This window comes from Camponotus vicinus, unplaced genomic scaffold (assembly GCF_025532165.1).
Source record: "Camponotus vicinus isolate PSW18456_S1 unplaced genomic scaffold, iyCamVici1.0 SCAF_13, whole genome shotgun sequence".
In the NCBI taxonomy this organism is placed as follows: Eukaryota; Metazoa; Arthropoda; class Insecta; order Hymenoptera; family Formicidae; genus Camponotus; species Camponotus vicinus.
The window spans coordinates 13241691-13254908 of record NW_028141949.1 but is presented as its reverse complement, the minus strand read 5'-3'; the positions used below and the strand labels follow the sequence as shown (position 1 = coordinate 13254908).

Genomic DNA, 13218 nt, shown 5'->3' with positions numbered 1-13218 from the left:
CTGCGAAAGTAGTCATGTTAAAAGATGTAATCGAAATACTTTGCACATACAGGATGTCCCAGAAGAGATAGCAAAATATGAAGAGATATATTATACAGATTAAAATAAAATAAAATTGTCCGGAAATGTTATGTCCTTTAAAATTTTCGAAAAAAACTTGAATTTTCTATATACTAAAAATCTAAACTCAGACTTTGACGCCGAAAAAATGAATAAAACGCACAAAAATACGTATATGCATCAATTTTTTAAGCTCAAGATAATTTTATTTTAAGATAATTCTAGCTTATTTTTATCTGTAAAATTGCCTTCTCTTTTTTTGCTCTCAATTTTGAGACATCCTATATAAATATCATAAAAGAAGCTTGAATCTATTTTTAAAAAATGAAGTGAAATGAACCGTTTTGAAAATAGATTCTTCATACTCTGCTTTTAAGTTATACTCACTGCGACTGAGTGTAATGTGTGGTCGTAGATGTGTAACGTTCCTCGCTAGTAGTGCTTTCATATATGTTGAATTCTGTGCGGAACGTTCGCAGTGGCCTTTGTTCTTGAAGAACACGCTGCAAGTAAACATTGCATAACTTATATGAAACATTTCGAAACATATAAAATGAATACACAGACTTTACAATACATATTCATTCTAAATAAGTGCATTATATATGTACATTATGTTTAGAATGACCTTTGAAAGGTCGCTTTATGCAGATTTTCGCAGAGAATCTTTATATATATTTAAATGTTTACCAAAATCTCAATTTTTCTTCCATAAAGTCATCATAAAAAAATATTTTTTAATATCAAAGATAATAAAAAGAAATATTCCTCTTCGAAGTTCTTTGTAAACAGAAATAATGTGAAAAAAATCTCTAAATTGATTCTCGTGTTACATCATCATTAATATATACATAATATTATATAAAAGATTGAAAGTATAATTAAATAATTTAATTTATGAGAAATTATGTATAATAATTGATATTAAATTATTAAATAACTAAAGAAATAATAATTGTTCAGAAATAATTATTAAAAGATACTAAACGAAATGAGTCTTGATAGATTTTTATCATAATTTGTAATAATTTTCTAAAATAAAATAAAATTTCTCTTCTATATAAAATTGAAAAATATATAAGTTTGAATAAAATAAGTTGATTTTTCTAAAATTAGTGAAAAAATTATAATTTAAAAGATTTAAGATTAAGATTTAAGAATTAAAAAGATAAAAAGATTATGAACAATTTGTCCAGATGAACCTAAAAGAAATAAAAATAATGACCTGCAGTTATGTTTGTAATTAATCGAGTAGCAAAAATAAAACGATTAATCTAATTGATTCAATAATAACTATAAATAGATACAAGACTAAAGAGTTTCTTGGGAAGTTAAATATACAAAACAATCATTATAGTATAATTAAAAACACAATTATAGAAATTAATGAATAGAGAATCATAGAATTAATGATAAAAATAATCTTGATCCTTAAGAATAAAATTTAGAAATATATTTCTTGATAATGATTTATTAAATCCAGTGGGAGCAGCTAATGTCATTATCATCTTTATGAAGATTAAACACATCTGAGCCGACCTCTAATTCCTAAATCGGATTGACAATTACATCACGTCTATAATCATTATATAAAAATCATGAATTTTTCGTATTTTCGTTATACGTTATGTTTAGAATTTGTAAGATAACTTTACACAAACTCTTACCGATTTTTCATTTAAATTTATAATTTTTCTCAATTTTTCTTCAATGGAGTCACCATAAAAAACTATTTTTTAATATCAAATATTCTTAAAAATAAAAATATATATATTTTTTAATTAATATCAGTATCAAAACACACTGAATCATCTGGGTTGATCTGTCACTTTTAATTCCTAAATTAGATTGACAACTCACACCTATAATCGTCCACCATGTAAAACCCGTAAGTTTTTCATATTTAAAGTCGAGTCGTCGAGACGTTGATAATAAAAGCGCAAGTTTATATGCAAAACTAGTGTATAATTGAATCATATGGTCGACAGGCTAGCTCTTTCGACTAAGACGGGACTCTTAAATAGAGTGGTATTTGCGACGCATGTTACTATTTTTAAAATTCTAATGCGAAGCAACGTGCCTTTCCTTTAATTATGTACCTAATTCCATATGCGAGATACGGCGTATTAAATACATAATTTCAAACGCAATACATCAGCCTAGACAGCCATGGAATCAGCTTATGCAGGGTGTGTGTCTATTCAAATCTTGTAAAAAAATTCCCTGATCTTCCAAATATTTTTGTTAAAAATTCCAAGTAAAGAGAATATTTTTAAGATTTTTTTGATGCAACATTGCAAGTTTTCTATGCTTTTCTAGAGAGTAGACACCCTGTTATATTATCGCGAATGCGAGACGGTTATCCTTATCATTGTTTACATGTGAACTTAAGATATGAAAGAACACGTGCGACGTGTCATGAATTGGAAAATAACCCAAGATGCTTGAAATCGATAAAATAGCGAAATATAGAATAAAATAATAATTTAGTTACAGCAAAATGTCATTTTGCAAAATTCATCTATTTCTATGTACATAATTTTAAGACGAGACATGAATATCACATCGAAATATTGATGCTTGAAATCATTCTAAAACCTTGAAAGAATTTCAGGAAATCACAGCTGCGATAAATATAGATAAATTAAAAGATTATCTAAATTAACATCAAAATTGTGCTTAAATAAAACAAAACTAGCGACTTATGGCAATCTGTATAAATAAAAAATACATCAAATTTATCGCCAAAATAATAGTTTCATATCTGTGACGATTACTAATTAATTTATGGATGGCATATAAATGAATCAAATCAATTTATTTCAATGAAAGTAAATCTAAAATTATCGACGAAAAGTTGATAACGTAAAATCCGTGATTGATTTATCTGTATCATAAATTCGATCGAAGAAATTATAGCTGATTAATGGAATCGCTGAGCTCCAATATCGATTGCCTTTGGTTGCAAAAATTACATGTGTGTGTTTAAAATTTATACCGTGTAATACATCTAAAAAATAATCGAGAAGTCATTCAACTCGCCCACGCAATACACAGCATATGTATTTCGAGCATTTCGTTTCACTGTCAGACACAATTTTGTCACTATTGAATTGTGATGCACGAGCGATATATATCGCTCACATTCGTTTTACCTACGCTCTTTTAAAAGCTTCGGTTTATTCACATTTGTTACATTTTGTTACGCGATAAATGGAGGGCAGATAAAGGAAAATGACGATTGTTTCAATTTTAGAGTATTAATAAAACTTTCAAGCTGTCAAACAATAATGAAATTGAAAGGTGAAACATCGAAACAAGAGAAACTTGCAAAAAATTTCGATACGAAATCGATTCCGCGTATAATCTAGAAAACCGTCGTCCAAAATATACCGGCCCAGTATTTGTGGGTCACCCTGTGCACGCGTTAAAATAAGAATCCGCTATTTAGACGCACGTTGTACGCGCGAATCTAAAGACGCGAGCTCTCCCGGGGAAAGTAACAATGCTTGGTCGACGCAACGTCTGTCAAGTCTGCGAATGCATTCGTATTTCTACGTTTAATAAAGTTTCATCGCGAAAATCGATCGCGACAAGAGTCGTGCTAACGATAAATAAAAGTCTTGCAACATCGGCGATAGCCAGCGATAAGAGTGTAATGATAACTTAGTCAAATAGCAGCGAAAAGTTTCGTAAATGTCACACGTACACGTGGGAGTTCGTACTAACTTTGTCATTTCTGCTTAAATTAGAAAGTCATGAAGGAAAATTATTTCATTCTTTTAATACATCGTTAATGAAATGTTGACAATTCCGGCTTATTTCACTTATATAAGCATATATATGCATACATATGCGTATATTCGTGTTTGATAAAATCTAAATGCGAATATAGACGTTGGCAATAAAGTAGCACGAGTGAATGTCAGTAATAAAGTTAGTCGATATTTGTAATAATAATAAACATCGTGAAATATATGTAAAAAGTATTCCCAGATGTACTCATCGTAAAGAGAATGACACATTGATCGTAAAAACAAGCTCTCAAGAATTATTTATTATTGTAACTTCACGATATGAGAATTTTGCAGAGGAATTTCACAAGATTACGCACTCGCAATTTGACAGTCATTTCATGTCACCTTAAGAAAAAGAAACATATTTGAAAATTGAATTCGAAGAACGCGTAGAGTTTTAAATAAATGCAATTAAGACTGCAGAGGATTTTTTTTTTCTTGAAGACCAGGAACGTCACGAGTCATCTAAACATATGTTAACTTACAACTCCAAAATTGCGTCATTTTACGTGTAATTATAAAACTTTCAACACACGTTAAATGACACTTGAAAAAAAAAAATAAATAAAATAAAACAGATAAAAGATTCATTGGCTGCGGTCTTCACTTGTCAAACACGAGCACTATCATCGAACTCCGATGTATAACTTGATTGACACTTTCTTACATACATATCCCGTTAATAAATTTCGTAATTTCGAATCTCCTTTGTCAACTTGTCACTTCATCACATGGAGTCATCTCCACCTTCAATTTCGCTGACGAATCCTCGGACCTACCGGCATCCGAGGTAAGCGGTAAGCGATATGTCATGCCTTCGTACCTTTCGCACGATCATCGTGATGATGATCGCTCACATCGGAGCTCACGTTTCTATCTATCTAACGCTACGACGACGAAGACGACGACGAGTCTGATCGACCGGCGAGCATGCTCGACGTAGACGGTCAGCCGGTCCCTCACTACGGCTTCCTCGGTGACGCTCCTCTCGGACGAGGCGTGAGGCGAGACGCCGCCCCCAGTGGCGTTCAAGCGTGGGCGGTCGGAGGGCGCTTTGGGACGTTGAGGATTTTGGCGAATTAAAACGTACGGCCTTGGCCAATTTAATCATCTGCAATTTAAATGGCCCCCATCGGGTTACGCAACCCGGGCTACGTCTTTATTCCCGAGAGCAACAGAGACAGAGGGAAAACAAGTTTCGCAATTTTAGTGACGGTCGATGCGAGCCAACTCATTGGACATTTTCTCACGTATTTCGAGAACGTTAAGGATGCGACTAAATATGAAATATCAAGATTCTCAGGTGATTAATTGATATCTGTTGCACAACAGACATTCGAGATTATCGCGGATGTTATTAATTTCTGACTCTACAAATTCAAATGGCTTTAATTAACATAATTATGCTCGAGCAAAGGCGATGAGAAGATAACGAGCGGGACTCCACGAGCGATCTCCGCTTTCTAAGATTCGTGGCAAAGTTAATTAAAATGTACTCGACAGACATACACCCTCCTTCCCATTTCTCTTTTCATAAATTAACGCATTAATTAAATACATCACAGGGGCCTCGATAGGTGCAAACGCGCCACTGCTCGTCTACTGTCCTGTTTTTGCGCCGGTCGACTCTATCGATCCCGCACGAGACCGACACGAGCGGGAAAGATGAAAAGCGGTCGTTAATCGAATGAAAGTCGGTCGCCCGTCACGAGTGCTGTTTCGCTCAGTCACGACGTGAGTAGCCTCGAGGCTCCGTGACTAACGTGAACGAGCGATAACGCACGAACTCGGTGATCGAGAAAGAAAGAAAAAAAAAAAAAGAGGTCTCCTTCCGGCTCTTTCCCTCGCGCGATTTCTCAACGATTCCGCAAGGTCTGCCGCGTATTACCAGAGAAAAATAGTCGCTATTTCTGATGCCGTCGTCATTCGGAATATAATTATACCTGCGGAGATACGTAGGCATACAGGTTTTCATCATGAGTGAGCTTGTTCATGTGTCTGCTTGCCTCATCTCCGCTCATTAATTTCAATCTTATGTCATCTCGCAGTTCGTCGAAGTCGAAAAGTTTCCGACCGAGTCGCTTCAGCAAACTATTTCTCTTTGTTTTCAATATTAAGGGGATTTTTACATCTCCACGACTGACTTCATCCGATTATCCGCTACCTTTGAAGAACAATGATAATTAAGATTCTTTGCACGTGTATTAATCTCGAGTTATCTCTCGTTTAATGTAGACAGGTAGATAGATTTTCATCATGAGAGCGCTCGTTCATGTGTCTGCTTACCTCATCTCCGCTCATTAATATCAATTTTGTGTCACTCGCAGTTTGTCGAAAGGCTTCGACCGAGTTACTTCATCAGAATATTTCTTTTTGTATTTTCAATATTAAAGAAATAAAAATCATACATTCTTTAGGCTTTCTTTGTTCCATTATCGCAACTTTATCGTTACCTTTTGAAAAACAATGATAATTAAAAGCACTCTTTATTCACGTATTTATCTCTCAAACTTTTTCGTTGAGTGTAATTTTTTTCAAACCATACTGTATAAGAACAAAAAGATATTATTTTTGAAACATCGTGCTTTATCTTTCCGATAAATGACATCACATTTACAAGAATCAAAATGCAAAATTCGTATCCAAACAACTTTGACGTTGATAAATTCTCGTCGAGGCAATAAGATCGCGTGATTAGAAATAGTTCTAATTCATGATCATGCAATGAGCCGAATATCGAAGTGTTACGATCGAAAGTTTAATAGCGAATCCACTTGATGGGTTCTCGTCGTTTGCTCATCAGCAATGCAAATTGCAGACCTTGTTGAGACTCGGTTCCTAACATTAAATCCGTTCACGTGTCGACACTCCCGCACTCATATGCACAAAGATTAAATCTAATCTAAGATATCCACCAATTCGCCTATAACAATTTTAAGCCAACTCTCTCAATAAATTGCTCAATAATATTAATACAAGAAATACATGACACGCTAAATTATACGATATCCTTTCAATTGATCTCTAATGAGATCACATATGAGTGTCCTTTCTTAGAAGAATGTTGTATGGCACGTTATACTAAATAAAGATTCATCCTTCTCTCTTCCACAAGGCCACTAAAATTGTGTCATACAACATCCTCTCAGAAATGATATCAATCACGGCCAAAATAATATGTGGTGACTCACCTGTAAGGAAATGTCTTCAGGATGTAGCAGTGCCAATTGCCTAATCCGTTCCTCGAGCAGGTTCACGAGGGTCGTATATCTCCGGTTCAGCGTATCTAGATCGCGAGCAACATTATCGACCGTAATAACGGAATCTCTTCGCGGCCTCTTCACCGACGCGTCCAACGACGGGCAGATATCTTCCAATTGTTCTTTGAACGCTCGAAGCCTTTGTCCGTAGATCTAGGGGTTTCCGGTTAGTCCGTTATGGTTAGTGAAATTATCGCTATGTGTGTGTGTACCAATTATACCGTTAGCCTCCGAAAGCGACAGCGAGAGATGAGGCGTTGAAACTGCCACGCGGGTCTTTGACAATTTTGACAAACCAATGTGGTTCCAGTAAATAGATAGCATAATAATGTAATAGCTGCCAGCTATATTCGAGAGTACGTTAAGTTTTAAATATGCTTCGAATAATTTCAGGACAAGCACTTAATTAAATCGCGCTGCAATTAATATTGATAAAGGGAGCACAAGAGATACACTTAAAATGCGTGCCGAAATATAAACGTTATATCTTCGCGAACTATATATTAATCGATCAGGCTCCACCTTGCGCATGCTATAGGTCCAGAGTATTCGGGAAAGTGTCAATTATATTGTAAAGCACTTAAGCGATGTATGCGCGTCTAGGATTTATAAAAAAAATTGGCACTAAATCGCCGCTAAACACGAGATCGTGCAGCTCATTCAATCGTGCTTCTGATGTAATTGAGTTAACGAGGTTTCCTTCGTTAAAGTTAAAAAGGAGAGAAAGTCATCAGTGATATTATAAATGCGCGCTGCTTTAGATTGTATCGTCCCGTGTGTTACATAAGTGAGTACATTTATTTAATGAATGACAGTTAAAAGACGGTTTGTGGACCGTTTAGTGGTCCGGATATAAATAGAAAATTCTACCGTAGGTAGAAAATTAATGTGACATCGCCGACGTGAAGAAGGCACCGAAAAAACAGCAGCAGATTCGACTGTAAAGGAACGATCATGTTTATACAGCAGATACAGCGCGTCTCAGTGCGTCTTGCAACTGCTCGCTCGATATCCCAGCCGCTAAAGAAAAGCGGCCGCTCCGACGAGTGCTAAATGAAGAAGGTTTGTCGCGCACATAATTTCTGAAAATCTCGAAACCCGTAAAATAGTGGTTGTGACCTGTATGTATGTAAGACACACGCAGAACTCCATTCATGCAAGCCATTCACACCGTAAGCTAAGGCTACCTATAAGGCTTACTAGCACCGAATTATACATCACGATCCACTTGTTATTACCTTTCCTTCACGAATCAGTCTGCCACCTGTCATGTTCACCGCCTCGATTGCCGGCGCGCGATCCAATACTTTGCTCAGCAGATTCTGCACTCATAAAGATTCATGATTTCACAATTTCATTGATAATACATGAGAGAGAATGAAAAAATAAATCGTCGGAGTCTATCGTCGGAATCTAACATTACCTTCGTATTCTCCAACTCGAGCTTTCCGTACGACTCGTCGACAAAGTCCACCTCGTTCTGATACGAGTTTTGATATTGTTGTGCCAATCCATAAGCAGTTTCGGCACTTCGTAGTCTATCTACCAATTGTCCGCAGACGTTTGTCCATCGTGCGTTCAATTTGTTAACCTCAGCGTCCAATCTATCCATGTCACCATGCGGACCACGATGATTCGGTCTCGATTTTTCTACGAGACGCCTGGCATTATGCGCATCTTCGTTCAGTTGATCCACCGACACCTGCTGATGCGCGATAGAGTTTTGCAGAACCATAAGATCCTCCAATACGGTTTGAAGACCCTTGATGTCCGAAGGTAGTTCGCCAAAAGAGGCTAATTTGATCTCAAAGTCGGAGATAGCTGTCGTATTTTCCTCGAGACTGGATAGCACAATCTCGATGCATTTCAAACGTTCAATGTACAAGTTATGTAGGTTCCACAGGTGTTTCCATTTGGTTGTAATGTTATCGAGCTTGTTCCTCATCGCCGGAGTCTTCAAAGTAATTCCGCGGAACGTCTGCTGTATCTGTTCCACGTCTGGAGCTAGACGTTGCAGGTTCTGCTCATAATCTTTATGCTGCAAGACAAGATATTCCAGACTGTCGAGATCTCGAGGTAAAGGCGCGGCTATACGCGTGTTCAATACTCTCTCGGCCTCATCAAGCGCCTGCTGAAGCGAAGACGCTTGTTCATTGAAAATGCGGCCTGCATTCTTTGATTCTTCTTCGGCCCTGGCGCGCTTCTCGAAATCGTCGAAAAGTCGGTTGACATCCGCCATTTCCCGTTTCAATCTTCTAAGCTGTGGATCTGCCGGGTCTCCCTCGGAAAGCAATTTATTCGCGTCTTCGTTCAGCGCATTTCTGATAACGGTACGTTGATCTTGTCCCATTGCTAAAAATTGTGGCAAGTCCCAACCCTTGACCACTTTGATAGTCGCGAATATCATATTTTGTCGTAGTCTCAATTCTTTTCGTTGCCAGAGAGCAATGCTTCTATCATATTGTCGTCTCAATCGTTCCGCGGCATCCAATGCTTCCTTATCAGGAGGTTGTAACGCAAAGCAGACACCCGGTACAGGAGATTCCACACCCTGCGAATTTTTCACGCGCCACTTTACCCTGCCAGAATTATCGTATAATGTGCATTGTTCTCCTTTCTCGATGGACATCTAGAAAAATTATACAAATAAGATTATATATTCAAAGTCCACTAACTTTCGTGTGTGTGAATTAAGAAATACTGTAAATAATACTTACATTGACTTGTTTGTAGTTACAGATACAAGTGACCTGTAACGGTCGCACAACAGGTTGCTTGCGTTGCTTCATGGGAACGATGTCCTTTGCTCTCTCCACAAGTCTTTGTACGTGAACGTGACAATTATTGAGTTCCTCGCGCAACTCTTGCATGCCCTTCAAGAGTCGTTCTCCCTCATCTAACGAGAAATCAGATTGCGAGTAAATGGTATTCAACGTTTCGTCATGTTTGGAACTCAATTGCTCGGTCTGTTGAATGTCTTTGAAGAATTGCTGGTTTTGTGCGGCGTGTCTCAAATGCACCTCGAGACACAGTGTGAGTTGCAGCAGCCAGGCCCATTGAGTTTGCATCGCGGACATGTAGGCTTCGATAGTTTTCGCCGCGGGATGATGTTGAAGAATCAGTGCTTCACCGCGATCTTGCACTGCCGAAAATTGTATCTCGCGTCTCTCCAAATCGCTCATCAAAGACTGCAAGCAAATAAAAATATATATTTCTGATTCATCTATATATAATGTTTAAAAATATAACTTATATTCAGAATAAATGAGCCGAATAAATTTGTAATTAAAAATTGAAGGAAATAATATCTAACATAATTAAAGAGTATAGATTAAAAAGCCAGATTAAAAAGTATAAGTGCATAATTTTTCAATATTCTTTACCTCTATGCCTGATCCATACGTTCGCTTTAGAAAGAAGAAAGTCTCCAATTTATTAATTCAATTTAACAAAACAAGAAATACTGTTAAATATGTGAAGATGACATAAATGCAACAACATTATACATATTTCTTATATTTAAAAAGCTTACAAAAATATTGCAAAATTGCATTTTTATCATTTCTTTAAAAATGAAATTATTTTACAACCAACCTCATAATATTGCTCAATACTCTGTACATTAAGATTCTTGTCGCTCCAATCGCGCGTGACTTCGGTTTCTTCCTTAGCGTTCAACCAAACCAGCTCACCAGTCGCCGATTGTATGAAATCATGTAGGGTGTCCAAATCAGAGAGTCTTTTAGTCGATATGGCAAGAAGCTCGTCATAAAGCTTCTGCAGAGTGCCAAGATGCTGACTGTACAACGTGAGCTCTTCACCGTGAAAGTTATTCTTCGCCTGTTTGCACTTATCGACCTTTGTCTGGAACTGATCGATATTCTTGTGCTCCCTCTGATGTACGTCTAATTCATTTTGCACGCTAGGCAGATCTGACCCGTAGTCCGCTTCTTGCAGATGTTTCAGTTTGCCCTTACACCAATCTATGCAATCGTGCAACGCGCGGAAATGGGGATTGGTGTCGACCAATCGCGTCTCGTGGACCGTTGTGCGATGTTTTGTGACAACGCGTTCCTCAACAGGGAAGGAAACCACGGAGAGCGGTTGTACTAGACGCCTGTGCAAGAGTGATCGCAATACAACCCATCTTTGATGTAGCTTCTGGACTCTAAAAACCAGATAAACATATATTTATTATTAACGGCAAATATAAATTCATATTATTTTATCTATCATATTAATTAATATTATTTTAGCATATATTATATATTAGCTAAACATAAATCTAAAGGTAAAAAATTTCTCATAAAAGTAATAAAGAAATTTTATCAAATTTTCAAGAAAATATTTAAATAATATAAAAATTGTGGAAAGTGCACACAATTCAGCTTGATTTTCGCGCTAATAAGTTTACTTAGAGATGTAAAAAAATTTATTATTTTTTTTTAATAAAGAACAAATGTTGAAAAAGATGTTTTCCAAAAAAATTCATTAAAATTACTTTCATAAAAAAATTAATTAAAAATATAAGAACTTAGTTTTTTCATTGTGATTAAATTATATTTTTAAAAATTACAAACTGTGTTTTTGTATCTCTTGTAAAAATAATTTTTATATTTGTTTTTAGAGAATTTGCCTAATTCAAAATAATAGTTATATAGTTATAAATATAGCCAATTGGAATGCAATTTATATTTAAAATAATGATGATTAGTTCAAATCTATCCTAGAAAATCAAAAATATTGAAAAATCTTGCAATAATAAAAATATAAGTTGTTAAATATCTGGAAAAAACAAAATTTTAAAGAAAAAATTTTATTTTATAACAAAACATTTTGTTTTTTTTCCTATTTACATCTCTAAGTTAATGGATGATGAATTTTAATTGTGTATTAATATTTCAGAGTGATCTTGATAACACGTGTGAAATAAATATATACATCAATGTTTTACCTTTTGTGAAGCTCGGGCGCCTGACTGTATCTACCCTCCGTAAGGGTGTGGACATCGGTGAATATATTCTGTATCTGGGTTTCCGTGCTGCGTATGTCTTGTTCCAACAAGTCCACCGCGTGTTTCGCTTCCAAAGGATGAAGGCGATCGAGCTTGCGAGCCTCGTCCTCTACACGTCGCTCGAGCTCTTCCAGCCTATTGTCGGTCGTTTTCATCTCGCGATGCACCTTCTCAGCGAGTCGTTGCAGACGCTCAAGGCTGCCAATTAACACACATAATCAAGCACGCATCATACATTTATATATAATTAATATTACAATTGTACGTACCGTTTAATTTCGTCAATAATAGACTGTTCGCGTTCCTGATGTAGCATGATCAGGCGATTCCAATTCTTGTCTATGACATCAATATGCAGTTCCGGTTCCATGTCCACTTCACCCACCGCCTCAAAGTACTTTTGCAGGTCTCTAAAGATATACGTCAATCTCTGTTTGTCCCTGTATCGCGGTGGTACCTCCTCGTTCTTGAACTTGGTACTGTCCGCTGCCAGTTTCTTCATCTCGATCAGAGTAGGCGGGAAAGATCGCTCCTGCATAAGAGCCATTTTCTCGCGGATCCACATGTGTAGCGAGCTCGCGAGCTCGCGATACTCCGCGGATCGTCTTTGCGCTTCGGCGTCGTACAGAGGGTGAATGGCCGGCGGCTCCGGGAACACGTCGTAGAGCGAAGAGATGTACGTTATCAAGGACTTCTCATCCGGCTCGGGGGTATCAACATCTGTGTACAAGTGTTCGCATAATTAGAAGACAAACTTGATCAATTATGTCCGATCAACATTTTCGGAAATCATTGTTAAATGTGAGACTCGTCTTTTCAGTTTTACATCTTGAAGTAATTTTGTTATCAAGGATAAAACCGACACATTTAAAAGACCATTAAAGAGCAATAGATGTTATCTATCTACGGAATAAATGTCGTAGTAAGCCATATTGAATTATGGATATACTATCTATTTGTGGATTCTGTTTCGCTTTTCCTTGCAACCTGACCAATGTCAGATACATATATGTATCTACGAGAGCCAAGTATATAGAAAGCATAATTACGACGACTGCCGATGGCGCGACGTTACGGTATACGAGCC

General features: G+C 36.6%; 1 protein-coding gene and 1 long non-coding RNA gene across 48 annotated transcripts in view; one reads left to right on the top strand and one right to left on the bottom strand.

The window, feature by feature from the left end:
* Positions 1-13218, bottom strand: part of Shot (dystonin-like protein short stop) — a 122226-nt gene that overhangs the window by 40655 nt on the left and 68353 nt on the right. For 30 of the 45 annotated variants that reach the window (XR_014436498.1, XM_083087450.1, XM_083087455.1 and 27 more), the window contains 9 exons: positions 12401-12851; positions 12072-12329; positions 10712-11285; positions 10501-10524; positions 9835-10305; positions 8541-9746; positions 8356-8439; positions 7049-7270; positions 448-563 (listed from right to left, as the gene is read on the bottom strand). Coding sequence is in view for 44 of the 45 variants with exons in the window: in XM_083087450.1 (XP_082943576.1) it covers positions 448-563; positions 7049-7270; positions 8356-8439; positions 8541-9746; positions 9835-10305; positions 10501-10524; positions 10712-11285; positions 12072-12329; positions 12401-12851 (3406 nt within the window). In the remaining variant the exon portion in view is untranslated. Of the gene's footprint in view, positions 1-447; positions 564-4680; positions 4829-7048; positions 7271-8355; positions 8440-8540; positions 9747-9834; positions 10306-10500; positions 10525-10711; positions 11286-12071; positions 12330-12400; positions 12852-13218 lie in introns of those variants that run through there. The other 15 variants (XM_083087459.1, XM_083087467.1, XM_083087482.1 and 12 more) reach the window with 4 other exon arrangements.
* Positions 4465-8360, top strand: LOC145964552 (uncharacterized). 3 transcript variants are annotated; one of them, XR_014436503.1, is made up of 4 exons: positions 4465-4654; positions 4759-5160; positions 7828-7904; positions 7993-8354. It is a non-coding gene; the product is annotated as an uncharacterized LOC145964552 (long non-coding RNA). The 3 variants fall into 3 exon arrangements; XR_014436502.1 differs by having other exon boundaries at positions 4465-4647; positions 4759-7904; positions 7993-8360; XR_014436501.1 differs by having other exon boundaries at positions 4759-7904; positions 7993-8360.